The 25,965-nt window shown below is 36.8% G+C and overlaps 3 protein-coding genes and 1 long non-coding RNA gene across 4 annotated transcripts in view; 1 reads left to right on the top strand and 3 right to left on the bottom strand.

The window, feature by feature from the left end:
* The window catches only part of LOC139941372 (uncharacterized), a 10,110-nt gene extending 8,044 nt beyond the window's left edge, over positions 1–2,066 (bottom strand). Inside the window, exon 1 of the mRNA XM_071937834.1 lies at positions 1,998–2,066. The gene's annotated coding sequence lies outside the window, so the exon portion shown is untranslated. The remainder of the gene's footprint in view (positions 1–1,997) is intronic.
* Positions 2,067–5,691: 3,625 nt separating this feature from the next.
* Positions 5,692–9,362, bottom strand: LOC139942049 (uncharacterized). Its single transcript, XR_011786640.1, has 2 exons — positions 9,077–9,362; positions 5,692–6,093 (listed from the first exon to the last, which is right to left on the bottom strand). It is a non-coding gene; the product is annotated as an uncharacterized lncRNA (long non-coding RNA).
* Positions 9,363–9,413: 51 nt separating this feature from the next.
* Positions 9,414–15,232, top strand: LOC139942048 (pyroglutamyl-peptidase 1-like). The gene is made up of 5 exons (XM_071938732.1): positions 9,414–9,570; positions 10,384–10,556; positions 10,961–11,074; positions 11,493–11,611; positions 11,804–15,232. The coding sequence occupies exons 1-5, from the start codon at positions 9,540–9,542 to the stop codon at positions 11,973–11,975; spliced, it is 609 nt and encodes a 202-aa protein (XP_071794833.1). The 5' UTR covers positions 9,414–9,539; the 3' UTR covers positions 11,976–15,232.
* Positions 15,233–16,491: 1,259 nt separating this feature from the next.
* The window catches only part of LOC139942047 (phospholipid-transporting ATPase ID-like), a 47,634-nt gene continuing 38,160 nt past the window's right edge, over positions 16,492–25,965 (bottom strand). The window contains exons 25-27 of the mRNA XM_071938731.1: positions 25,663–25,804; positions 24,808–24,911; positions 16,492–22,863 (exon numbers count right to left, since the gene is read on the bottom strand). Coding sequence (XP_071794832.1) covers positions 22,264–22,863; positions 24,808–24,911; positions 25,663–25,804 — 846 coding nt within the window. The 3' untranslated portion in view covers positions 16,492–22,263. The remainder of the gene's footprint in view (positions 22,864–24,807; positions 24,912–25,662; positions 25,805–25,965) is intronic.

Raw genomic sequence — 25,965 nt, 5'->3', positions numbered from 1 at the left:
AAGCAAAGAGCCGATGATACCGCATGAAATCCCTCAGAGACCTTGGCAAAAGGTTGGAACTGACATTTTTGAGATCAAGAAAACCAGAACAAAAACAAACAGTAGTAGATTAAAAAAAAAAAGAAAAAAAAAAGAAGGTGTTCAAAGAAAATTGGTTTTGATTCCTCATTGTAATGGTTTGTTTTGAACAAATCTAAATGCAAGTAAATGTTGTTTGGCTTTCTTTAAAAAAAGAAAAAGGAAGATGTCGTAATACGGCTTGTTATTAGAAGAGCGCCCTCACGAGGCCGTGTGTAACAAGTAAATGTTGTATGCGGGCCATGTTTTAAGGCGATACACACTTAACTTTCTTAAATGAGCTACAGCAATAAAACCATAATCAAGTTCAATCTTCAGCCATCTGGCATCATGAATTATTACAATTACTAGGCAATTTGAATTCATTTTCAAGTTACAAACAAAATAGACACCGACCGTTTGTTGATTTCCAGCGATTTAGTCTCAATAAATATGAAATTGTCATGGTAACAGTTAACCAGGTCACACTCACACTCACAGGCTAAAATTTAAAAAGGTATAAAATTACGGAGGCATATAAGCATATAAGCATCACAACGTATGATGCCCAGATCCGTGCTCTCGTGGTTGGGTTCGTCCAAGGTGAAAGGGCAAGGGGGAATGTTTTTTACCCTAACCCAACCCCAACCCACAATTAGCAATCCTAACCCTAACCCTACCCCTACCCCTATACCCTACCCAACCCCCACCCCCCCTTTACCCTATATGTATTCTAACCTTATCCCTACCCCAAACCCTCACCCTCACCCCCTCCCTCGCGAATCAAGTCACCCGTGGTTGTGGCTTCAGTAAGTCATGTCAGTATGTGACGCAATACAACACAACCCTGGCATTAATGTGGGTTGTTCTAAAACCCCCTCGACCCACGACCCCCTCGACCATCGACTTTTGTGCGTTTTTTTTTCTGTACACCGAAATTGCCACAGTTCACAACCTCAGCCAATCACGCACATAATTTTGTATGCTGACATCGACTACCATGCCTCGCAGATCACAACAACACAGCGTACGAGACACGTAGTATGCACGAAGCAAACTTCGCGTGATTGGCTGCCGAGATCGGGCCTGTGGCAATTACGATGCACAGATAAAAAAACGCGGCATTTCCACGTGTATCTCTTGGCCGATCCGAGATTATTAACCCAACTGGGAACCTACATTTACCGCCCGAATACGATTACGGCCAACTCATTACGTGATGATCAGACGGACCCATTTCCGGCCGATCGCCCGTCCTGTGTACTATGGTACTACTAGTTGCTCTAAGTGGAGCTCAATGTTGTAGACCCGACCGACCGAATGGCCACACGGACGTGTTTGGGGTCCCCAATCGGTGTGCACTTGTCGCGCGGAAGCGGAGAGTAAATACTCCCAATTCTGTGTGGCTGATGCAGATAAATATAACCGCAGTCTCAGACTTGAAGTCAAGCCTAGTCATGGAAGGAAGTTGCGTCACGGATCACACACTGTGAATTCTAAATCGGGGACTTAATTCTTACTAGGCCGTAAAGCGACATTTTATGAATTCGGATTTGGGACATTCTTCGCACACGGGGTGGACGTCTGAGGGTCGTGGGTCGTGGGGGTTTTAGAACAACCCCATTAATGTGCATGGTTGTTCTGTTGTGGCTTCACCCGTATGAAGCCACACAACCACACGATTGTAATGTGCATGATTGTGGCACGGAATTGGGCTTCATATGTCGGTTCGTATATATCTCGAAATAAATTACCCTCCATCCTTTTCTATTAAATTATACTCTCCATCACAAAAAAACACAATTGATTCTTACCACAAATAATGTATCATAGCGTTCAATTATTTACAATCACATACTTTCAGATAAATAAATCTTTATTCTATATTCATATGGTACTCATAAATTGGAACTTTAACCACAAGGAAATAATCTATTTACCATTTTCAACACCTTTGTGCGACGTCTGCGCTTGACTTTTTCGAGTTTGACGCCATGTTTGTAGATCAATCGCTCATATAGCTGTGTTTACCAGCTAGATTTACACCTTGCTAAACATGTATATAGAACGTGCACCAGTGAATGACCTATGCCCTCAACGTTTAGTGTGGTGCTCAATTAAGTCCCGATGCCATACCCGATGCGCTATAGAACAAACTAGCTGTACGACTGTATCAAGACTGTATGGAAACTATACCCTGCAAGATATGTTAACAAAAATTTTACCACACAGGCGAAGTAGGATTCTACACTACTCATTGACCTCTGTGCTTTCTGCTCTACTCCATATAGTACTGTACAAAACCAATGATTGCTAAAACCAACGGAGGGCTAGATAGGGCGCCCTCTGCCTTTTTAATCATGGATCATTATAATGTGTTTGCAGAATAGCATGAGTTTTTATGACGAAAGTGTCAGTGAATGCTACTCAATGCTAAAGCATAGGGACAGAATCCTACACAATGTTAAAGCAATAGGACCACAATCTACACAGTGCTAAAGCATAGGGGAAGAATCCTACACAATGCTGAAACATAGAGGAAGAATCCTACACAGTGCTGAAGCATAGGGCCGTAATCCTACACAGTGCTAAAGCATAGGGCCAGAATCCTACTCAATGCTAAAGCATAGGGACAGAATCCTACACAGCGCTAAAGCATAGGGACAGAATCCTACACAGTGCTAAAGCATAGGGACAGAATCCTACTCAATGCTGAAGCATAGGGCCAGAATCCTACTCAATGCTAAAGCATAGGGCCAGAATCCTACACAGTGCTAAAGCATAGGGCCAGAATCCTACACAGTGCTAAAGCATAGGGCCAGAATCCTACACAGTGCTAAAGCATAGGGCCAGAATCCTACTCAATGCTAAAGCATAGGGACAGAATCCAACACAGTGCTAAAGCATAGGGACAGAATCCTACTCAATGCTGAAGCATAGGGCCAGAATCCTACTCAATGCTAAAGCATAGGGCCAGAATCCTACACAGTGCTAAAGCATAGGGCCAGAATCCTACACAGTGCTAAAGCATAGGGCCAGAATCCTACACAGTGCTAAAGCATAGGGCCAGAATCCTACTCAATGCTAAAGCATAGGGACAGAATCCAACACAGTGCTAAAGCATAGGGACAGAATCCTACTCAATGCTGAAGCATAGGGCCAGAATCCTACTCAATGCTAAAGCATAGGGCCAGAATCCTACACAGTGCTAAAGCATAGGGCCAGAATCCTACACAGTGCTAAAGCATAGGGCCAGAATCCTACACAGTGCTAAAGCATAGGGCCAGAATCCTACTCAATGCTAAAGCATAGGGCCAGAATCCTACTCAATGCTAAAGCATAGGGCCAGAATCCTACTCAATGCTAAAGCATAGGGACAGATCCTACTCAGTGCTAAAGCATAGGGACAGAATCCTACACAGTGCTAAAGCATAGGGCCAGAATCCTACTCAATGCTAAAGCATAGGGCCAGAATCCTACACAGTGCTAAAGCATAGGGCCAGAATCCTACTCAATGCTAAAGCATAGGGCCAGAATCCTACTCAATGCTAAAGCATAGGGCCAGAATCCTACTCAATGCTAAAGCATAGGGACAGAATCCTACTCAATGCTAAAGCATAGGGCCAGAATCCTACTCAATGCTAAAGCATAGGGACAGAATCCTACACAGTGCTAAAGCATAGGGCCAGAATAAAGCATTAAAGAGGAAGAACCTTAATCAATGCAATGCAAATTAAAGTTGACAAAATTAATTCAATTTAATATAAAACAGGTTTATTAAAAAAATCCATCGCAATTACACAACTGAGTTCCACATATTAATGTCAAATAATCACATAAACAAATATAAAGGTCGCGTTTAACCATAGAGCTATACATACTGAATAATAATAATAATAATAATCTACATTTACATGTATATAGCGCTACTTGCTCTGTGTTTTGAAGCCACCCTGGGCACAGACATGTTTGATGTGTTGCATGACTATGACAAGATTTTAATTCACATTGACTTTTTTTTTTTAATTCGGCGTGTGCCCTTTCGTACGCAACTGCCCATTAGCGTCTGTCTGCGCTACAAAAACTTAAAATAGTATACATGCCTTTTAAACATGACGCAAATGACGCTCGCAGTTTGGATGTCATCAGCAGATTGTGCGTTTACATTCGCTGCACCTTTTGGTTCGATGACACATAGAAAATAACAAATGCACTATCATGCAAATAGCCGTACAATTGCCGTACAAAATATCAAGCTTTTTTGTATTCGTTTGTACATGAACATTTGATGCGCCGACACGGCTTCAAAACTTTAATGCGTGTATAATGGGGTGTTAGCGCTCTAGTCACATCAATATATATAGCTACAGTATATGCATTTAACAGAAACCTGTCATAATAATAGAAAGTGCTTCCAACTTTAAAATTGTTTTGAACTTAAACCTTTTTCTTGTGAGAAAATTGTCTGACCAAGGTCCTATTATGGGTGAGCATTCATTGCTCACTCAAAGTTATGTATCCCAAAAACCGTTTTTGTGTGAAAATGTGTTGAACATTTAAACAACAATATTTCAAAACTCAAATTTTAAACGGTCAAAGTGTCTGTAATTGTATTTTTGTAATGTTTTTTAACAAAAGGGCATTTATGATTCGGAATAAAAAAGTAGTGACTCGTTGATAAATGTCCGTTTAAACCTTGCAGGGTCATTGCCATGCGCTCAAGCCGATCACACGTTACAACCTGTCGCTACCCTTTTATTCCCATATTAAAGGCACTGAACACTATTGGTAATTAACTTGGTAACAGGTAAAGGTGAGCTGTTGATAGTATATAACATTGTGAGAAATGGCTCCCTCTGAAATAACGTAGTTTGTGAGAAGAACAAAAATTTCTCACTCAAATATTTGATTGAATTCAAGCTAGAATTTTGCATCTGAAAGCACATAACTTGAGCAACAAGGGTGTTTTATCCTCCATTATACTCTCGCAACTTCAACGACCGAATGAATCAAATTTTCACAGGTTTGTTTTGTGTGCATTATGTTGACATACACCAAGTGAGAAGACTGGTTACCAAAGGTGTCCAGTGCCTTTAAAAGTTACATTGAATGTTTTTGCATGCTTTATTATTATTATTTTCAACCATGACATTTGGTCATTGATATCAACATCCAAATAATATAAAAATGGTCTAGTAGTAGCTAGGAAACTGTTTCATGTAACATACATTATAGTATAATGGACTATCATTATTTAAAGGCAGTGGAGACTATTGGTAATTGTCAAAGACTAGCCTTCACAGTTGGTGTATCTCAACATATGCATAAAATAACAAACCTTTTTTTCTCAAAAACTAAGGCACATCAGAGGAAGCCGTTTCTCACCTTGTTTTATACTATCAACCTCTCCCCATTACTCAAGAAAGGTTTTATGCTAATCATTATTTTGAGTAATTATCCAATAGTGTCCACTGCCTTTAAATAATAATAATAGTAATAATAAGACTTAAAATGCGCACATATCCACCCTGCTGGGTGTTCAAGGCGCATAATATGATTGAGTTTTTTAAACGCGTTTTACACAAGTACAAAATAAACATTTTTTAACATTAACTGCAACTTGAACATACTGTATTTTGTAGTATTCATGTCAAAAGTAACATTTTGACATGGGTATGTGATTTTTGTATACTTTTGTTGTTTTCCCCAAATATGAAATGAGGTTTCTGTCCCACAATATTTAAAATCTGTAGAGACTATGCAGTGTGCATGAGAACTTTTACTGACAACTGGTCTGATACTCTTGTGTACCACCAGGGGGACTGTAGCCTTCATTGCTTCATAGATCCGCATTCAAAATGACTGGAAGGTTTGACCAGCCTGCAAATATCCCCTTCCAGGCGCTTCGAATCACGGCTCTACCAAACTAGTGTCTAAGCCACGAAGGCCTTGACAAAAGGCTAGTGGGGCGGAGGATTAGTTGCATTATTTCATGGTAGTCCAGTACTGCTTGAAGGTTGATTTCTACATTTATACCTGCAGTTGGATATAATAAAGGAAAAAAATGGGTGAATGAATGAATGAGTGGATAGATAGACGGATGAGTGCATGTAACTCAGAAATAAAATATCAAAATTGTTGTTATTTATTAATTTAAATATTTATTTGCTTATCTAATTTCTGGTTTATTTATTATTTGTTTATTAATTGATCGGTTGTTTTGATTGCTTTATTCATATTTAATCATCCTTTTGTTGATGTAAAGGTATGTATGTTGGAAAAGGAGTTAGTTTGATTAACTTTTCGTTGCTTGCGTTGTTATTTTATCAATTTGTCTGTTTATTTATTGACCTATTTTTTTGTTTATCCATCCATATTTTGATTTATTTGTTGCTGTATTTCTTGTTACATGTACCTTTCCAACTATTTATTCATTTACTTATTGTTACTTTTTGTTTACATTGTTTTGATTAACAATTTGGTTATTTATTTATTTATTTGCTTGTCTAATTTCTGGTGTTTGTTTTTGGTTTTGTTGTTTCAAGTTGTGCTTTGTGTATACAGATTATTTATATTTACTTTTAATTGTTTTTATTTTTCCAAAGAGAGTATATAATATAGTGAGTTTGCCTCCCTATGTGAGTGGATTAACAGGTGTTCGAGCTACAGAGTGTTTAATTATACTTTTGTTGATCCTGCCCCTGATTTCACGAAGCGCTGCGACGCGTCGCAAGTGCAAGTTGCGACCGGTTACACGTCGTAAGTTGCGCTGCGTATGAAATCCATTTCATCAAAGTTATGGTGCATTGGATACATCGTAAGTTCCTTGACAACGGGGAAGAACACGTTGTAAGTTACGACTACCCATAGGGTCGTCGTAAGAATGCTATGTTTCATTTGTTTACGCACAAAATGCATGAAAGGACATAACAATTACCACATGTAACTTCCGTGAACCAATCGGGAAGACACTAGACAACAAATGGAAATTTACCTTCCCCCCCCCCAAAAAAAAAGGACGGGTAAAAGAAAACAAACACAGGCATAACAAAGTACACACAAACTTAAACAACTCAACCAATTAATAAGTATAAACCAACCAAAACAACCCAAACCTAAACGCTGGTCCGAAATGGTTGAGTGTCTGCCATCTTGAATTAGGCAGTTTCATCAAGTTGATTTCACGTGTACCAAAACACACACACACACAGCCCCGAAAAAAAAGAACGAAATGTATTAAATCATAACTCACATTTTGTACAACTCACAACTATGAGACTTGACAGCAGGCAGGAGCATTCTCTCCTCGTGCTTACATTTCAAAAAGTTTTGAAATCAGATAAATAGTTTTGGAGATATTGTAAAAAATAGAGAGCAACGACAGAAACCGGATTCTTGGCCTCGCGTGTAGCGCCCATTCATTTGTGCATGACGTCACCTTTGAACCCCGTGGACAACGGATTTCGGAAATCTTCGGAAAGAGCCGAAGAAGCCCGAAGATGGTTTTTTACGATGAGGGAGCATATGTTTACACAAAATGAGATAACGATTACATCATCGTGTAGCCAATAAAACTCCGCACATGGTACATCTAGTCGCATAGCTTTTACCATGAAAACCTATTTTTGTCGGCGTTTTCCGTTTTTTTAATCAAGATTTCTTCCTGAGATAATTATCAAAATTGAATGCAACTTTGTCAGTGCTAATTCCCATACTTTTAAGATTAACTTGTGAAAATTTGGTGTAATTTGATTTTGTATATTCTTCTCCCTCCGAGAGGTTTTGTTCAACCATTTCTTGCAAAGTTGTCCTAAATACGCACGTGTACATGTACATCGCACAGTCTGCAAACCTCCCCATTGGTAGAGGGAGCTTGTCATATAGTGCGCCCTCTTTTGCCATAGGCTGTGCGTTAAACTTGGCCGTGGCCGATATGAAGAAAAACATAACAAATTGAACTTGAACACAGGTACGTTTTTTGGACGATCCACGCTCATTAAAAACCTTATATCTCTGCAACCAAACAATAGATTTCAAAATATTAAATTGATTTTTACTCCATATAATACACCTTAACAGACCACATCTTGTCAGAGAAAAAAATCACCTGCATTTAATTTCACTGAAACTGCCTACTTGAATGAACTATAATACACGACTGTTTCATGACCAAGCTGTAAATAACATAAAACAGCCGCATAACTTTAGCAGTTCATCCTCGTCCAAAAGGTTGTTTTTATTAAGAATGGAAATAGTTTGTATTGCGACTCGTCGCGCTTACGACGTGTTTGGTGAAATGGATTGTGGAACTCGTCGCAGCCGCGACGTGTCTTAGGTCTGCGACGCTTCGCAAACCCTGCGATGCGTCGCTACTTGCGATGAGTTTCGTGAAATCGGGGGGCTGGCCATCACATTAGGGTTGTTTTGTAATTTCCTGTGCCGTACTGTTTGTCTTGCTTTGTATTTACTTTTGTTTTTATATTATTTATTTTACATACTGTCTGTTTGTATATTGTTATTGTTTAATGGCCAAATAAAGAATAAGAATAAGAATAAGGGATGACCTAGCCCAATAAATCGGTACAATCCACTGGGTTGGGCCATGTTTATGGCATGTATGACAGTATATTGATTGATATTTTATTATCATTATTATTATATTTTCGCACTTCCCACCTGTTCTTCTCAGAACATCTGGATCCTTTCCTTAATCCCTTTCCCCCTCTCTTTTTCTATAAATGGATATGTATTTGTTTGTACTTGTTTTATGCCTCTGAAGAAGGTCCGGATTGGATCGAAAGCTAAGGCCAACTAGCCTATTCATTATTATATGGGGCTAGGATACTATTGTAGGATGAACCATGGAGGTAGAATTATACCTCCATGGATGAACATGACATGTTATTTGATAATGGAAGTCTTAATTAATTAAGTATCTGATATAAAATAATTGATGTTGATCATTTAAAAATTTGAGAGTGACCAGTTAAGACCACCGTGCACAAAATCAACTTCTTACCGAGAAAAGATGTCCATCAATGTTTCGGATCGGCATCATAAATCACCAAATCCGCGTCAAAACTAGCTGTGGACGACGCTTGCGACGACGGCGGACGAGAGGGACAAGAGCATGCAGTGTACAATGTACATGTAATGTACAAATGTACATGTAATGTACATTATGTATGTGTGTATGTGTATGGTATGGTGTATGCTGGTACTCAGTTATTTTTGCATTGGTTTAACACAGCGATGTGAAGAGTACCAGTTATATAGTGAGTAGAGTAGAGTAGAATCCTACTCGTACACGTACCATAGGAAATCTGTTCACATATCTTGCACCAATTGATGGAAACAAGTGGAAAGTAACAGAGTTCATTCGGTGTCATTCGCTCACTGACAGTCCCCGTCAAAACAGCTGATCGACAAAATAAAACTTTAACAAGAAATTGTTTTCGTGGAGTTTTCCCATCCGAAACAGCATGCCTGACAAGAGAACTGTAGTTGTTACTGGTAAGATTGTTCCGTCTCGTTTTTATTGGAGATTTATCAAAGTTTCATTCTAAATTAGAAAAAGTAAACAACCCTTGTTGCCCTTTAAGCATAAAGCAAGGACCAGATCTATATATGAGTCAAGTGATGAAGTGACGTCTGACGAGTTACAATTAATAATTATTTGTTAATAATGTTATTGTTTGTACAAGAACATCATTGAGAAAGAGATGAGATGTTGTCAATAAAATGGCAGATTATTATTATTTATGATCACTATTATTTGCTATTGTCATTCTCTTGTTTCTGTTGACTTAGTAAAAATAGTACAGTAGTTTCAGCTTAGTTAGACCCAGCCCAGTTGTAACAGATGATTTCTTTTTCGAAGTTTTGACATTATCGGTAAAAATTTATCGGTAAAAAAAGGAGTACAGCGCCCCAGTTACCGGGTTTAGTTTCAGCTGGGTTGTCAGATTTATAAAAAAGTCAATTGCACCCATTAGCTCCCTTTTGATTTTTGATTTTAGACAACTGTAATTTTTCTTTGTAAAAATGTAATGATCAAAATCATATTTATTTGATTTGGACAAATAAATTATTATTTTTTGCTTGTATTTGTAATCAGTATACTCTAGACCTAGTGAAAAATGATAGTCAAAGTTGAGATTTGTCCTCATTTTCATTGTATTAATTAAATGGAATCATAAGTTGATGAAGTATTGTGGAATACAGTGTCGGTATGTATCACATTGTGTTTAAAACTTTAATGATATCTGTAAAACAATGTTGTGCGCACACTTCAAACTAGTGTTCATTGATTTGTACTTTTCAAAGGATTTGGACCCTTCTGGGAACACAAGGTGAATGCCAGCTGGGCAGCAGTTCAGGAATTACAGCGTTTGGGCCTTCAGGATAAAGACATAGAACTCATCACTGTAGAAGTTGCTGTTGAGTATGAGTCTGCTAAGAAACTAGTACCCCAACTTTGGAAAGAGTATGACCCATGTGTACGTACAGTATGTGTGAACAACTGAAATGCTTAACCCATTCTTTGACCAAGAGTTATCCTTGAGATGTGTCAAAACTACTGTAGGGCATTCTGGACCCCAATATGAAATACAACTTAACAATGGGGGATTTGTGAGGATTACAGTAAACAGAAAATAAAGTTGAAGAGACACACACACACACACACTGAACAAACAAACACAATACCACATAATCATATCAGTAAAAAGGACACACAGAATTTGTTAACAAAATCCTTTGTTTGATTTTAAAGTTTTAGACTTGTCAATAATGGTATGCCCCTTAAGACCCCTTCCTTGGGAAAGAAGTGAATAATCTTCAACAAAATCAATCTCCTAATTTTAAATAATGACATTAAATTTTCAAATTCTTGAAATAACAGCTTGTGGTCCATGTTGGTGTGTCAGGCATCGCTAAAGAGCTAACATTGGAGCAGCAAGCACATAACACAGGTTATGATAAACCAGATGTTGGGTATTTAATTCCCCCTACTAAGGTAAGTTGGATGCACTAAGAGCTAAATTGATTAGAGGGCTTAAATGGCTCTTGACTTTGAAGCAGTGTGGGCGCATTGATGGATGTCATGGACGTGTACAAACCTTTGTAAAATGGTAGAGCGTAAAGTTTGTTTGATCTGTAAATATGCCTAATTTTGCTTGAAGCAGAATGCAAACATACAATTTTTGTGTATCAGTTACATAAACATCATTTGTATCTATTAAATCATTATTATTATAGAACCATAAAACGCCATACTCTGGTCAAATAATGGAAACATTGTGTTTGTGGTCTACCTTTGACCTCGTAGGGGGGCTTTAGGTCTTACATTGTAAACCTTCTGGCATTTTATTTAGAATGTTGTAGTAAGATCAATATCATAATAAATCTTCCACTCATTCCACTCCATTGTGCAGTGCTGTTATCAAGATGGTCCTGACTGTATTTTAAGCCAAATCAACATGTCAGTTGTCTGCAATGATGTCAACTCATCTAGCTGTCCCACCAATGCAGTTGTGTCTTACAATGCTGGAAAGTAAGTTTTAGATAAATTCATTTCACTTCTTAGGTCACATTTAAGTTGTCCTACTGCCTAACTATTACAATATCATCCACATGGTTTTTATTGACTACATGTGATGGCCTGATAGCCAAATATCTTTCTAATGAGACTGTTTTTTCCCGGCCAAGTGATAAACATTTTACTTTTGTTAATTCCCCCATGTAGATACCTGTGTGATTTCGTCTACTACATCTCCCTTTACCAAAACTGCGCCCAGACTGCCTTCATCCATGTACCACCGCTAGGCAAGCCATACTCTGTCAGACAACTAGGAGAAGGTTTAAGAGCAGCTATACACAGCATTCTCAAGCAAGTAAGGCACACCAAGGATTCGTGATGCTGGCCATCCAGCCCCGCCCCCGAAAAAAATCTTTGGTTTGTGAATCTTACACAGTGGATCCGATAATACCAATCATGTATCATGTCTGTTAATTTTAATGTAGTTGTTAGTGGGAGCAGTGTAATTGGACTATACTGAATGACCAGGCCTTGAGCTTTGTTATTCTATCAACCCTTCTGACTGGCGTCACACTTAAATACCAAAAATAAAGGTCTGCCATGCTGCGATACATGCACATGTACAAAGTAGGATATTTACATTTATGTGGTCACAAACTCCCCATCCATTCTGGGCAAGTTTTGGGCTGTTTCAGGCTGCAAACCTAAGCTACAATATGTGGAACACTCTCCCATGACTCGGGTTGAAGCTCAATGCCTGGTTTACTAATAACTGTGTGAATAAAGTGTGTTTTAGTGGTTCTTGTGGATTTTTTAACTGAGATTTAAAGAGATTAATTTGTGATGTAAGCTTTTAAAGGTAATGTGTCATAGATAGAATCTTTACAAGCAACTTTTGTATGTACATGTTAATGCACAGAGCACCAACTCATGCATTTTATAATAATATCAAGATGTTTAATTTTTTCTTGGAAGGAAGAGTGATGTTTTGTTGTTGTAATTATTGCGAAGTCTGGCCGGCCCAGGATGCATTATTTAAATTAAACAAATCATGGAATAACTAATGGCAGTAGAGTTAACAAATATACATGTGCAGAGAAAAAACTTTTTTTTGGTGGTCCATTACCAGGAGAGAATTCTTTCTAAAATGCTTTTTGTCCAGAGCTCTGCAGGGTTCACTACTCCCTCAATGCATAGACTTGCTTGGGATAACCAGCCTTTCCAACCTTAAGTAAAAAGATAATGTGTATTTTTATTTCCTCAAAGAAATAATCATTATTATCTTCAAGTACGCGCTAATCGTCCAATCAGATTTGCAGAATGGAGTGGTGATAAAAACCTATATTGCACGGCTAATCTCACTACCTGCGTCTTGTGTGTTCTATATCACGCGCCAAGTTTGCTTGAAGATAAATACGTTATCACATGCGCGCTCGTGGTCATACTGAAAAATATAGCGCGTCTGCGTCCCATATCCAACTCGGCCTTCGGCCTCGTTGGATATGGGACGCAGAAGCGCTATATTTTTCCGTAATCCACTCGCGCTTGTGTGATAACTTATAATATGTTTGAAAGTACAAAGTATCACAGCAACAACATTGAAACCTAAGAGGAGGAAGCTTCAAGCAGACCATAGAGCTATATATGTAGCTCTATGAAGCAGACACAAACCTCAGCTTTGATCTTGACCATCCGTTCTTTACAATGTTAAAAATATACATAGCAAATTATTTCTCAAAGACATGATGTTATTAGGTGAATATGTGTACAGCAACATTCAATCAGGCGCAAAATTATATGAAGCAGAAGTTAATAGATATTTATTTTCAGAGTAGAAATTTGAGAGCAGTTGAAGTTCATCATCTTAAAGTTGAAAAAGGAAGGTGACCATTTTCAGGGTATAAAATAAGACACTTCTTGACACCTCTGCCTGCAAGATTGTAATCAGAAGTAGGCTATGTTTTATGATGAATGTTTAATTCAAGTTTGTCAGGAATTTGAAAGCAAGTTAAAGATGCAGTCTTCTGTAGTACATGTACATGTATTTGATTGCTAGATTCATGTATTCATGTATCTTTTAAAGATGAAAAAGACGTTCAGGAGTAATTGCATGGTAAAATAGATTCATTTGTATAAATGGAGAATGAACAAGCTTTCATGCAAATAGATTTCTGCAAAAATCACATCACAATGTCTCAAGTCACTGAAAATTCTTCCTTGGTGAATTGGTGTCAACTTTTGCAAAGTGGAATTCCACTTTAAATTCCAACAGTTTCGTTTTGCCATCTCATGTCTAGAATAATTTAGATCCTTTTTTTTTTAAATATATATATTTTTTCAAATTGCATATCTATTAAACGAAATATTTTCCAACACAGATTTAAGCCTCAATTAGTCAACCTCGTAAAGAAACGGAACGTTATTTCATGACGAACAGCATGCTTGCACAAAATATAGAATGCAATTTTTTTCACTGAACGTATGCAGAGCATGACACATTGACAGTCACAACACGCAGAGTGCAATATAAAAACTGGGAGTAGGTTATGGCTTATTATGACACTCCAGTTCGAGCATCTGATTTGAGGATTAGAGCGTACTGGAAGATTATTACTACAGTCAATCAAAGTATTTATTTTTGTCTCAGCTTCTCCCCAATGTTTGTTAACCCAGAGAATACTTCAAAATGTATGCTGTAAAGTCTTTTGGAAAATTAGTATTACATGTATGTGCAGTGTCAAACTAGATCAAAAACAAACTTCAGTACAATTTTTGATGAAAAAAAAGGTTGGTGGGTTATTAAGCTACACATTTCCTTGTTTTTTGGAAAAACCTTAAAACCTTTCCAAAAAGTACTATTCTTAAAGTGTATCTGTAGTTGGGCATAATATAGTTGAAAACTATAATTCCTCAACAAATAACCAGGGAAATTGTTACCATGTAAAATTGTTTCTATATATTTTTTTACATTTTGTTTATTTAATTATTATTCATAAATACCTCGAACAGTTTCGCTTCCCTAATTATTTGTAATCGACCCCTGGTCCTGGTCCATTAATTAATATAACACTTGTAAAGCGCAAACATATCCACCTAACAAGTAGGCGCTCTAGGCGCGACAAAGAAAAACAATGAACAAAATCAAGATATCACTCCTGTAAAACGTGTAAAACGTGCCCGTAATCTATGGTCAATTAACCTTTACAATTGTTGGCATGCTGTAAAGAATCCAACATACATGTTTGGTGTAGTATTTGTTTTCAATGACTCTTGTTCAAACCAGCATAAATTAAAGACTTGGATTTTCCTTATTATGGTACAAAGCTTCCATCTCTTTACTAATACATATACATACATACAAAAATGTTTTATATACCGCCACATCAAGACCACAGCGGTTTGAAGTTGAAGTTGAAGTTTTGATTGTCATCAAATCTTATATATTTTGAAAGCCAGACTTTTCATGCCATGTGCAATTTTGCTATGCTGAAAAGCAGGCTGTTTTTTTCTTTTTAAAGATATTTTAATTATTAGCATTTTACAGTTTTGTATCAATTACCTAGAGATCATTTAAGATACTAACATACATGTTTGTTTGTGACGTTAATAATAAAAACCAATTTGCAAAGAAGTTTATGTCATTGGATTGAAATTGTGTGATATAATATGTCTTGTGTTATGGGAGAATGGAGTAACCAGTTTACATGGTCGAAGAGAACAATAAACAATCCATGAGTGGGGTTATTGTGATGTTTATAGACATGAATGGTCTCGGGTTAAAACTACATTAATGGTGCTAGTAGGTAACAGCAAAGAAGAATTACCAGGTACATGTACATCCATTCTTCTCAATGTACACATTACCAGGCTAAGCATTGTGTTGTAAATATGTATCCAGTTTATAACTTATAGTGTTCCCAAGTTTCATTCACCTTTGAAAACTTAACAAATAAAACAACAATCGTTGTATCAGGTTTTGTGCACATTCATATAACGGGTTAATTTTGATGATGGCAACAAAAATGAGCAATGGTTCTTATGGAGTCTGCAAATGCATTTTCCTTGACAGTGTTCATTATTTCCAATAGAATTGAGAAAGGATTGGTAATTTGGTACACAGTCAACTCTCAGATTCAGACTATTTGTTACTTTAAACAAATACAATTAATGATAAATGTTTTGTCTCTAAACTTGTACTGTTTCTCCGAAATAATTTGAATCCATGATAAACGAATATGACATTGGGTTATGTTTATCTGCTCTGTTTTTAAATGCAGTGGACACTATTGGTAATTACTCAAAATAATTATTGGCACAAAACCTTACTTGGTAACGAGAAATGGGGAGAGGTTGGTGGTATAAAACATTGTGAGAAACAGCTCCCTCTGAAGTGACCTAGTTTTGGAGAAAGGAGTAATTTTCCACGAATTTGATTTTGAGACCTCAAGTTTAGAACTTGAGGTCTCAAAATCAACCATCTAAATGCACACAACTTCGTGTGACAAGGGTGTTTTTTTCATAGTTATCTTGCAACTCCGACGACCGATCGAGCTCAAATTTTCACAGGTTTGTTATTTTATGCATATGTTGAGATACACCAAGTGAGAAGACTGAACTTTGACAATTACCAATAGTGTACACTGTCTTTAATGAATGAATGAATGTTGTTATGTAAGAGTTGTTTGCATGTATTTTTAAAATTATTGATGTAAACTTGTGTCTCTGACGGAGTTGTGTACAAACTTACCACAACAGATCCCTTTGAGGATTATGTATGTACAAAAATATACCAAACCCTCTCAAGTTCAACTTGGTTGCAGTTCTCATAAACCATTTGCAGGTTACATACTCATCCGTTTTCAAAACAAAATAATTATGTACAAACTTCACCAGAATTCAAAGAACCAGTGTATTTCCAACATTCATATTTTACATGACATCAAAATTACTTTAAACAATCTGTTTACTTAAGTAATTCTAAACACCTGAATATTAAACTGCACTACAGACTAAAACATGATTACTAAAAAAAAATAGAGAATAATGCAGTGAACAATTTCAGTAAAGCTATTACACATATAAGACACTAATATTACACACCCAAGAAAAGACAAGAATGAGGATAGAAAAATATCCCTAATTACAGTCTCGTTTGTCATTTTTTGTTTAGTACGGTTACAAGAATAATGTCTGATTAAAAATAGTACTAATTTTTTTATTTTAAAAACAACTGCATCAAAATGATTACCCTTTACCAAGTTCAGATGCATAATCACGAAATGTGTCAATAAAAATCCACCAGCACTCCTAGCTCTAATAATGATCACATTTTGTTCTTCAAAGTCCTGTAATCTGGAATGGAAGTTAAATGTACAGAATGAACTGTAACAAAATGACTTTTAAAATGTTTTTACTTTTTCTCAAACCTAAGTTTTGGTCATAATACCAATATTGGATGCACTTGATTGCATTGTCATGTTACAAACACAAGGTGAAACAGGAAAAACAGAACAAGTAATGTGAACCTCATCATCTATGATGATCAACAATGAACTTAATTAATGTTAAGCCAGATTTCTATTGTGACAATTCACAACAAAATGCATTTAATATTAATTTGTTTACAGACCAATAGATCCTTTCAAAATAAACTCAACTAGACATGACAACCCCACACTAAGAAATGACTTTAAAGCCATTATACACTTTCGGTAAACAGTATTGTCCAAGTCCCACACTTCGTGTATCACAAGTTATATATAAAATAACAATCCTGTGGAAATTTAGGCTCAATCGGACATCGGAGTCGGGAGAAAATAACGGGGAAAACCCACTCCTGTTTTCGCGCGTTTCGCCGTGTCATGACATGTGTTTATTACAAATCCGTAATTCTCGTTAACGAGAATTTATATTGTTTTACCGTTTTCTCAAAAAGTAAAGCATTTCATGGACTAATATTTCAAGAGAAGTCTTTCACCATTACCTTCTGTAAACCCTGTAAATTATTTGTAAATCTGTGAACTTTTTTTTTTTTCTGTACCGAAAGGGTCCAATGGCTTTAAAAAACCATTAAAAATACATGTAACTCAATGTAGACACCAACTTTATCCGCCATGACACAACCTTACTTTGTTTGAACATGCATGGAAGTATATTTTGGAAATGGTGCAGCAAAGCGCATGAGGTGTCCTATAATTATCCACATTGGACTTCAATATTAAATTGTGGAGTGTTGCAGCAACAGCAGTTTACCTGGCAGAATAAAGGATAACACTTGATGCATTTTGCACTACTCAAAGTAGAAGGATCCAAGTTTGTGGTACTATAGTATTTTATCAATGCCAGGACCAATACATTTTAAATAATTATTCATACTGGACAAAAAAAAGTTTTAAAAGGTTGCTAAGCAGAAAATAATTAATACTGGAGAAACAAATACCTTGGCACAAGTAATAAAGAAAAATACCAAAGGATTACATGGCAATTTTTTCTCTGCGTATTTGTTTGTACAAAGCAAACCCTTAAGATAGTGTCTAAATTGGCAATTGTGGATAAGGTTGTGACTGTTACTAAGGGTGTTGCTATGAGCAACCTATGCTTCAATGAAGCCATAATAACAATTCCAACATTAACCTTTAGCTTCATAAAATTATCTCAAAATTATGCATAGAAAACGAACCTGCAGCCGATTTCACAAAACGCTCTTGAGTTAAGACAAGTTACTCTACCTAACTTAGGATGGGTTCAATGCTTCTTAACATCTAAGGATACGGAACATAAATCGTCTGAAGTTCTAAGATTAATCCTATATTAGGGAAGAGTTTGGTGAAAACGAAAGCAGGCTCTTCAAGATGATCAATGTTAAGAAAATAAAATAAAAACAAATCTTTCTCAGAACAATAACCACCACTGTGTTACTACTCTGCAACAATCACTTGTAAAGATTCTTTAAACAAAAATGTGAAACTTTTACATTTTATATGCTAACATGAGACAAATGACTTGCCCATGATCATCAAAGTTTTTGGAATGCCATGTGAATACTGCAATCATTCTACTATTTGATGGCTCTGCTTACCATAAGCAAAGACTCCGTGTTTATGGTATCAGGGAGTTCCACCCTTGTATTTCGGGGGTTAGCAGAGAAGTTTTGCTTGTGCACGTACATGTATGTACTCCACGTTACTATGCATTCTTCGCTTACACAGCTAGCACCCCACAGAAACTCAGCACTTGCTGCACAGTAAGTAGAAAATGGAAATTGTAAATGCAACATACGTAAGCAGAACCATTGAATTGGGCCTGATTGCCTCTGATATTGCAATGTGTGACATGGCCTCTACATGTACATGTAAGAATCCATTATTAAGCACTCAATATTCAATTCTGAATTCAATCTCATTCAATAAACGAATGGAAATGACTATGTCATCATGCTAGTGTCAACTCAGTTTGATTGACATGGATATCTGTCCATGAATGCATGTGTGGGACACAGCTACTAACAAGTTTGCTTAGGGCATGAATGGACACAAAAAAGTCCAATTTCAAATAGCTGTTTATCAAGTAATAAACCACAAGGTAATAGTACTATGTATAAAATAAACTTTTGCATTCATCATAAATTGGTCTTGAACAATGCAATACACATGTGAATGTTAGTAGAGTTACATCTATCTTCCTACACTTTAAATTTTTTTGTATACATCAGACATCTTCTCTCTCTGTGTTTGGTCACACCCCTCCCCCTCCCCCTCCCCCCTCCCTGTCTCTCTGAGTAGGCAGTGTATAAGGGTGCTTGATAAGCTGAAATCAGCAAACCTTTGTAAACAAAACACTATCTACAGTACTGGCATATACCTTTTAAACATTCCTTCACCATACTACCTTACAATAAAAAACACCTTGAAGAATATTTCCTTGCACATTACTTCATTTTAAAATACACTTAATATGCATTTATAGGTTCATTGTAAACATCATCATTATCAAGCCCTCTTGATTTGTAATTTTGGGGGTTTCTGGCTTTGTTCTGTTCAGACTTGGACACGTCAACTTATGAAACTAAAAATAACTGTCAGAATTTAGTGGCTGCGGCTGTTGCTATGACGCATGTTAAGATGGCGATCAAGCAGCAGCCGCTTATGAAATCTTTAAAAGAGACCCAAAACCAGAGCAACCAGTATTAAAATGATTACAAATCAAAAATAAAAAGTGTCCAGGGGTCTTCTGGTTCAATCTACATCGATGTTTCCTATTGTTACTGCATAGAAGGAGTGCAAAAAATGATGGCCGTTAACTTAATGAAAATTTCTCAATTACTTCAAAAAAGGGACTACATGTACCTCAAAGAAGTGTAAGCAGTGTAGACAGCTTGCATACAAATATTTGTAACAATGTAACATGAGAATCAATATATAACAATGTCACACCAACAAACAATGTAACAGTAACAATGTATTTACCAGTTGCAAAGTTTCAAAAGTAAACCTTCAGTAAACTATGGAATTGTCCTCACGTACAGTCTGGGAGATGAGGTATTGTGCTTTAATTCCCTGGTTCCCTGTAGGATTTATCATGGAATCTAACCGTGTTAATTCCCTGGTCCTGAAACCTCAGTCTGAGGTATTGTGTATGTCAAGTATGTGCACTGCATGAACATTGTCCAGGTGTTTTGTATTCTCCAGTGTTTTGGAACCGCTTACACACCATACATTTATGTTCTGACACCCCAAGGTCTGGTTCACTCTATAAATGTATAAAGATTCCTAATTCTAACCCTAACCTTCAACCAAGTGTAGATAACTGGGTTGTTGGAACACGAGTTATAGAACCATTGGGTTATCACAATATCGAGGTGTCAGAATATATAAAGAACACTCACCTCTGAGTCTACATTTATGTTTTCCAATGGAGCATAAATTCCATCAAAATCATTCACACTGTCTGATCTAAAAAATATTGTATAAAATATTTTCTGGAATTTTGGAAGCGCATAAACTGCATTGTCCCCATGACTTGCAAGTATTTCTTTAAAGTACAGTACATCTCAAGTTAAACCATTAAAAACACTTACATGTACTACACCTATTTGATAAAACAAAAATTAAATAGAAAGCAATCCAAAACTTATAACTATATATACAGGATATATCTATAATAAAGTTAGTTTACCTGAATATTTTAAAATTCCTAATTTATCCTCCGTTTCTCCAATGATTAATTACATTGTACATGTCTTGCGATCACTCTTACAGCAACTATTGACATATGACTATCATTTACATCTATGTTCATTCATTAATAAGAGAGTCTTGTTGAATATCAAAGATATATCAACCAACCACTTTACGTCAGATGACTTGTTTATCCACAAAATGTTTCTTAAAGTGGATGGTTTATTATGACTGGAACAACTTCAGCCAGAGGGTTGACGAAAAAATCCACCCAGATTTTCCAGTGTGAAACATGCACCTGGCATACGCTTTGTTCCACCTGTTCAAGGAGGGACACCAGGTTCTGAAAAACATGCCTTGCAATATTATCCCTTTCTGTGATTATTGTGTAACCCCCAATTCAAGACCTTTGACCCATTTTTTTTACAAAATGTGGCAGGCTGCAACCAATGTTTGTCATTACATTCGGCTCAATGGAAGTCAGACAGGTTGGCCAGGGAATATTTGTATAAAACACCAGCATGAAGTCATTGATCAAACCTGTACCACACCTTGACTAATGTAGACCAGTGTTAACGCTACATACTATTTACATTTGCTAATTTCATAAATTAATCCATTTATACAGCACAGTTAAGACAAATCAATTTATCAATATGGTTTTATCCTGAATATCCCCAATGCCATTGGTCAATAGAAGTGTAGGGTGTGATGTAGCCTATTTGTACATGTATGCCTTTTAGTCACAATAGGACACAACTTTCACTACTCATGGCTCCAAAGCTGGCCTACAGTCTTTGCTAATCAATTTGTTTCGCCCAAAATTACATAACATGAAATAAACATCTATAAGTGTACATTTACTTAGAAACAAAATAAAATAATATATACAAACTCTTTTTGATTAATTTAAAACAATCATTGTGGCACAAATCAAAAATTTAGTCTGGGGATAAAAAATAGCATTCTACTGTTTCCCTCAGATAAAAATTGTTTTTCTGTAAAGATGATTCCAGTCATAACATAAAACTCAGTTCTGACCATGATCTCATCAACCTGATCATGCTGATGAGTGAATTAAATTTGGTCAGCACAAAATTCATGGAGAACCAGTTCCAAGCAATAATTAGATGGTGTTTTCAACGGTTTACATGTTTTTTGCTTTTAAGCAAGATGTTTGAGCTAAGCATTGTTAACAGAGCAGATGTATCGTCTTCATAGTTGTGTTTGTGCAATTAGTGTGCAACAATGCTCTTACAAATAATTCATCATATATCCTGACCATTGACTATAAATATCCTGAGCAGTTCATTATACAATTTGGCCAAAAGGGTGTGACATTCATTTCACACTTGGTTAATGCTTCTAAATCATCAATCTTTTTGTTATTAATGTAGGAAATTCTTTAAATGCATCCTTTTGCTAACAAATTTTTACAAGTCTTTGAAATAAGTGGTACAGTTAGTTGCTCATTTTATACCTTAAGGAAGTTTACAAGTCAGGGCTTTGTTCAGCAGATGCTCGAGGAGCTTTTCCTTCTGTGACGGCTTTGTGAGAGTTATTGACCCCTGACCCTTGAACCTTATCTGCATCCCGCATATTGACCCCTTTGGTGATCATCTCCCCAAAGCCTTCTTGGTGGCTGAATGCATAACCTGATCTCACACTGGCTGGGCGTTTGCTGCCCCCACGTTGTAGACCTGTCGTAGAGCGAACACTGGAGTCTCTGACTGACCCACGTGACCTGAAGCCCTTTAGCTGTATGGACTTCTTCTTAGCCTGCTTCAGGACTTTATTCTCCTTACGCTGCTCTAGACGGACTTTGTCAACGAGAGTCGGCTGCACATCAGCCTGAACAGCTCTCTTTCCCATGATAGGGAGGATCATAATGACACAAACAAGAATGAGTGAGAACCAGAAAGCAGGAAGACGAAACATCATGACCGGAACACCGACGTAGGTAAACACTCCACCGAACCAGATGTAAATAGTGGTGCTATATGCAAGGAAGATGAACACTATATAGAAAAGAACACTTGCCCAAATGACAATGTGGGTGATGACGTTCCAGTAAGCCATGTCCAGTGCAATCTAGAACAAAACAATAACAAAGAGTTGTAACAAAGAATTTAACATCTCTATAATAACAAAGAGTATTACATACATGTACAATGAACAAATAGAATAAAAACTTGTTAGGCTACAGAAATAACATAAAGTCTGAACCTCTTTGTTCAAGTTAAAAATATTTTACATAATTATCTATGCAACACAATATCAGAAATTTCAATGTTTCTGTAACGTCACTCGACTGATGTAAGTGTAGATTATTTAAAAGAAAGTAAATAGTTAAAGGCAGTGGACACTATTGATAATTACTCAAAATAATTATTAGCATGAAACCTTTCTTGGTGACGAGTAATGGGGAGAGGTTGATAGTATAAAACATTGTGAGAAACAGCTCCCTCTGAAGTGCCATAGTTTTCGAGAAAGAAGTAATTTTCCACAAATTTGATTTTGAGACCTCAGGTTTAGAACTTGAGGTCTCGAAATCAACCATCTAACGCACACAACTTCGTGTGACAAGGGTGTTTTTTTCTTTCATTATTATCTCGCAAATTCGATGACCGATTGAGTTCAAATTTTCACAGGTTTGTTATGTTATGCATATTTTGAGTAAGGTTTCAAGCTAATAATTATTTTGAGTAATTACAAATAGTGTCCACTACCTTTATCGAATCATACTTAAATCTCTTAAACCTCCCCTGCTGAGTGACCAATTTGAACTGAGTACACTTTAGCAACTATCTTACGATAAAAAAAGTTAAATAATTAGGCCTAGATGTACATAGAAATAATCTGTAAAAGTCATGTTAAACAATCTAATCAATAACAATAAGAATTTAATTTGGCATGTTCACGTTTATTAGAATGAAATATGCTGGTCTTTTGATGAAGATGCAAGTTCCCCCGAATTGGAATAGGCAGGTATTTAAATGTGCGACAGACTCTGCAGTACTGGCAGGTATCTAAATGTGCGACAGACTCTACAGTACTGAGAGCTTTTGATGAAGATGCAAGTTCCCCTCCGAGTTGAAATAGGCAGGTATTTAAATTTGCGACAGACTCTGCAGTACTGGCAGGTATCTAAATATGCGACAGACTCTACAGTACTGAGAGCTTTTGATGAAGATGCAAGTTCCCCCCCGAGTTGAAATAGGCAGGTATTTAAATGTGCGACAGACTCTGCAGTACTGGCAGGTATCTAAATATGCGACAGACTCTACAGTACTGAGAGATTTTGATGAAGATGCAAGTTCCCCTCCGAGTTGAAATAGGCAGGTATTTAAATGTGCGACAGACTCTAAAGTACTGACAGCTTTGCTGATGGCCTCTCTTGGTCTGCATGTTGTTCTCGTAGAAGACCCAATATACAATTTATGCACACTGTGACGGGATCCATGGCGTTTGTACACCCGAGGGGGAAAATGGCACCGAGGGTATACAAAACCCATGGACCCCAGTCCGGCGTGCAAAAATTGTTTTGTTATACCTTTTCCTCTTCTCGAAGTTCTGTTGTCATCTTCAAACATTATTACGACGGACTATTCATTGTTTAATAAGCAGACGAACAAGAAACAATTCCATCAAACCAGTGGTTGTTTCGTACACAGCGCTGGAAATCTACCAACGCTGGGAACGATCAAGGTGATGTACACTGGTCTACATCACTTTTCATGTTACCCGGCCCGTCGAGCCATGTTACATGCGTATTTGTTGCACGGCACGTGATTGGTTCTCGACCAATCAAACTTCTCAATTTGTACAGAGGTATAACAACACCATATGATGACTAGTAACTAAGCATCGTTTATGAAAATGTATGCATGAGTAATCTTACAAATCTACACTATTTATTGAATCTGTTACATAATCGATGGATTTGGGGGAAATATTTGAAGTCAGAAAATAGACTCTAAAGAGTAGATTTATGAGTGCAATGGCAGATAGTGAAGAGCTTCTCTTTGTACATACCTTCAGGTTTACGACTACAACCACCATTGTTGCCACAATACAGCCCATCATAGACTGTGAATGTGCTGCTTCACCCGTTGGAAACAGGTCATTCCTTAAGGCGCCTGCAATGTAGTTGAAACCAACATTGTCAAGTAACTCTGTCATCTATCAATGTCTTATAATCATATCCTCCAGGTGGAATAACAATAACAATAACAACAACTAAAATTCATAAGATGCAATTTTCCATCAAGATCTTGAGTCTTGAGTGTAAAGGGCTACAGTGTAACTAATGACAGGAGGAAGATGGTTCCAAATCATTGGACGCTAAACTGAATGCTTATTGACCCAAAACTTTGTATATACTGGGAACATTCAAGCAATTAGTGATGTCAAGGTGTGAACCAAAGAAATCATGGAGGAGTGCAAAGTAAATTGAAAAGATATCTAACATGTTTAAAGCAGTTTTATTCAAGTATAAATAAAAAAGATGTTTAAAAAAATACGCTCTCTATTTGGTAGCCACTGGAGTTTCCCCAGTGATTTTTTATTATTATTATTATTATTATTATTATTATTATTATTATTATTATTATTATTATTATGGTTTATTAAAAAACTGCTCATTGCAGCCTACTGGCTGAGTTACAAAACAGTGTACATTAGAATTAAAAGGAATACAACAGGTATATTTAAATAATACCTGGGGTAATAATACTAATAAACATAGATGCTTCAAAAGATTGATGTGTTGCACTCTGATTATGGTGGTACGACTGATTCCATGTTTACTATAGATGTATTTACTGCAGTATATCTCAAGTCACATAATTCCTGGGGTTGTGGATTGGGGATGGTTAGAGAAATACTTACCATAGGTGACAAAGAAGAAGACAAGCGATGTGAGAACACCAAGCAAGAGACTTTTCATGAAGACCCAATAGTTGAAAAAGGCACTCTTCTGCCCAGGCTTGTATAACTCTGGGTACTCTATGCTCTTCTTGTCACTACAATCCTACATGGAACCAGGGAATTAAAACAGTTAGGTTCCAGGACCAGGGAATTAACACGATTAAGGTTCCAGGATCAATACTACACAGAACCAGGGTAACACAGTTAGGTTCCAGGATCAATCCTACATGGAACCAGGGAATTAAAACAGTTAGGTTCAAGGAC

The sequence above is a fragment of the Asterias amurensis genome, chromosome 9 (assembly GCF_032118995.1).
Source record: "Asterias amurensis chromosome 9, ASM3211899v1".
NCBI classification, from domain to species: domain Eukaryota; kingdom Metazoa; phylum Echinodermata; class Asteroidea; order Forcipulatida; family Asteriidae; genus Asterias; species Asterias amurensis.
Note: the sequence above shows the minus strand (reverse complement) of the source record. Positions and strands in the feature narration are given on the sequence as shown.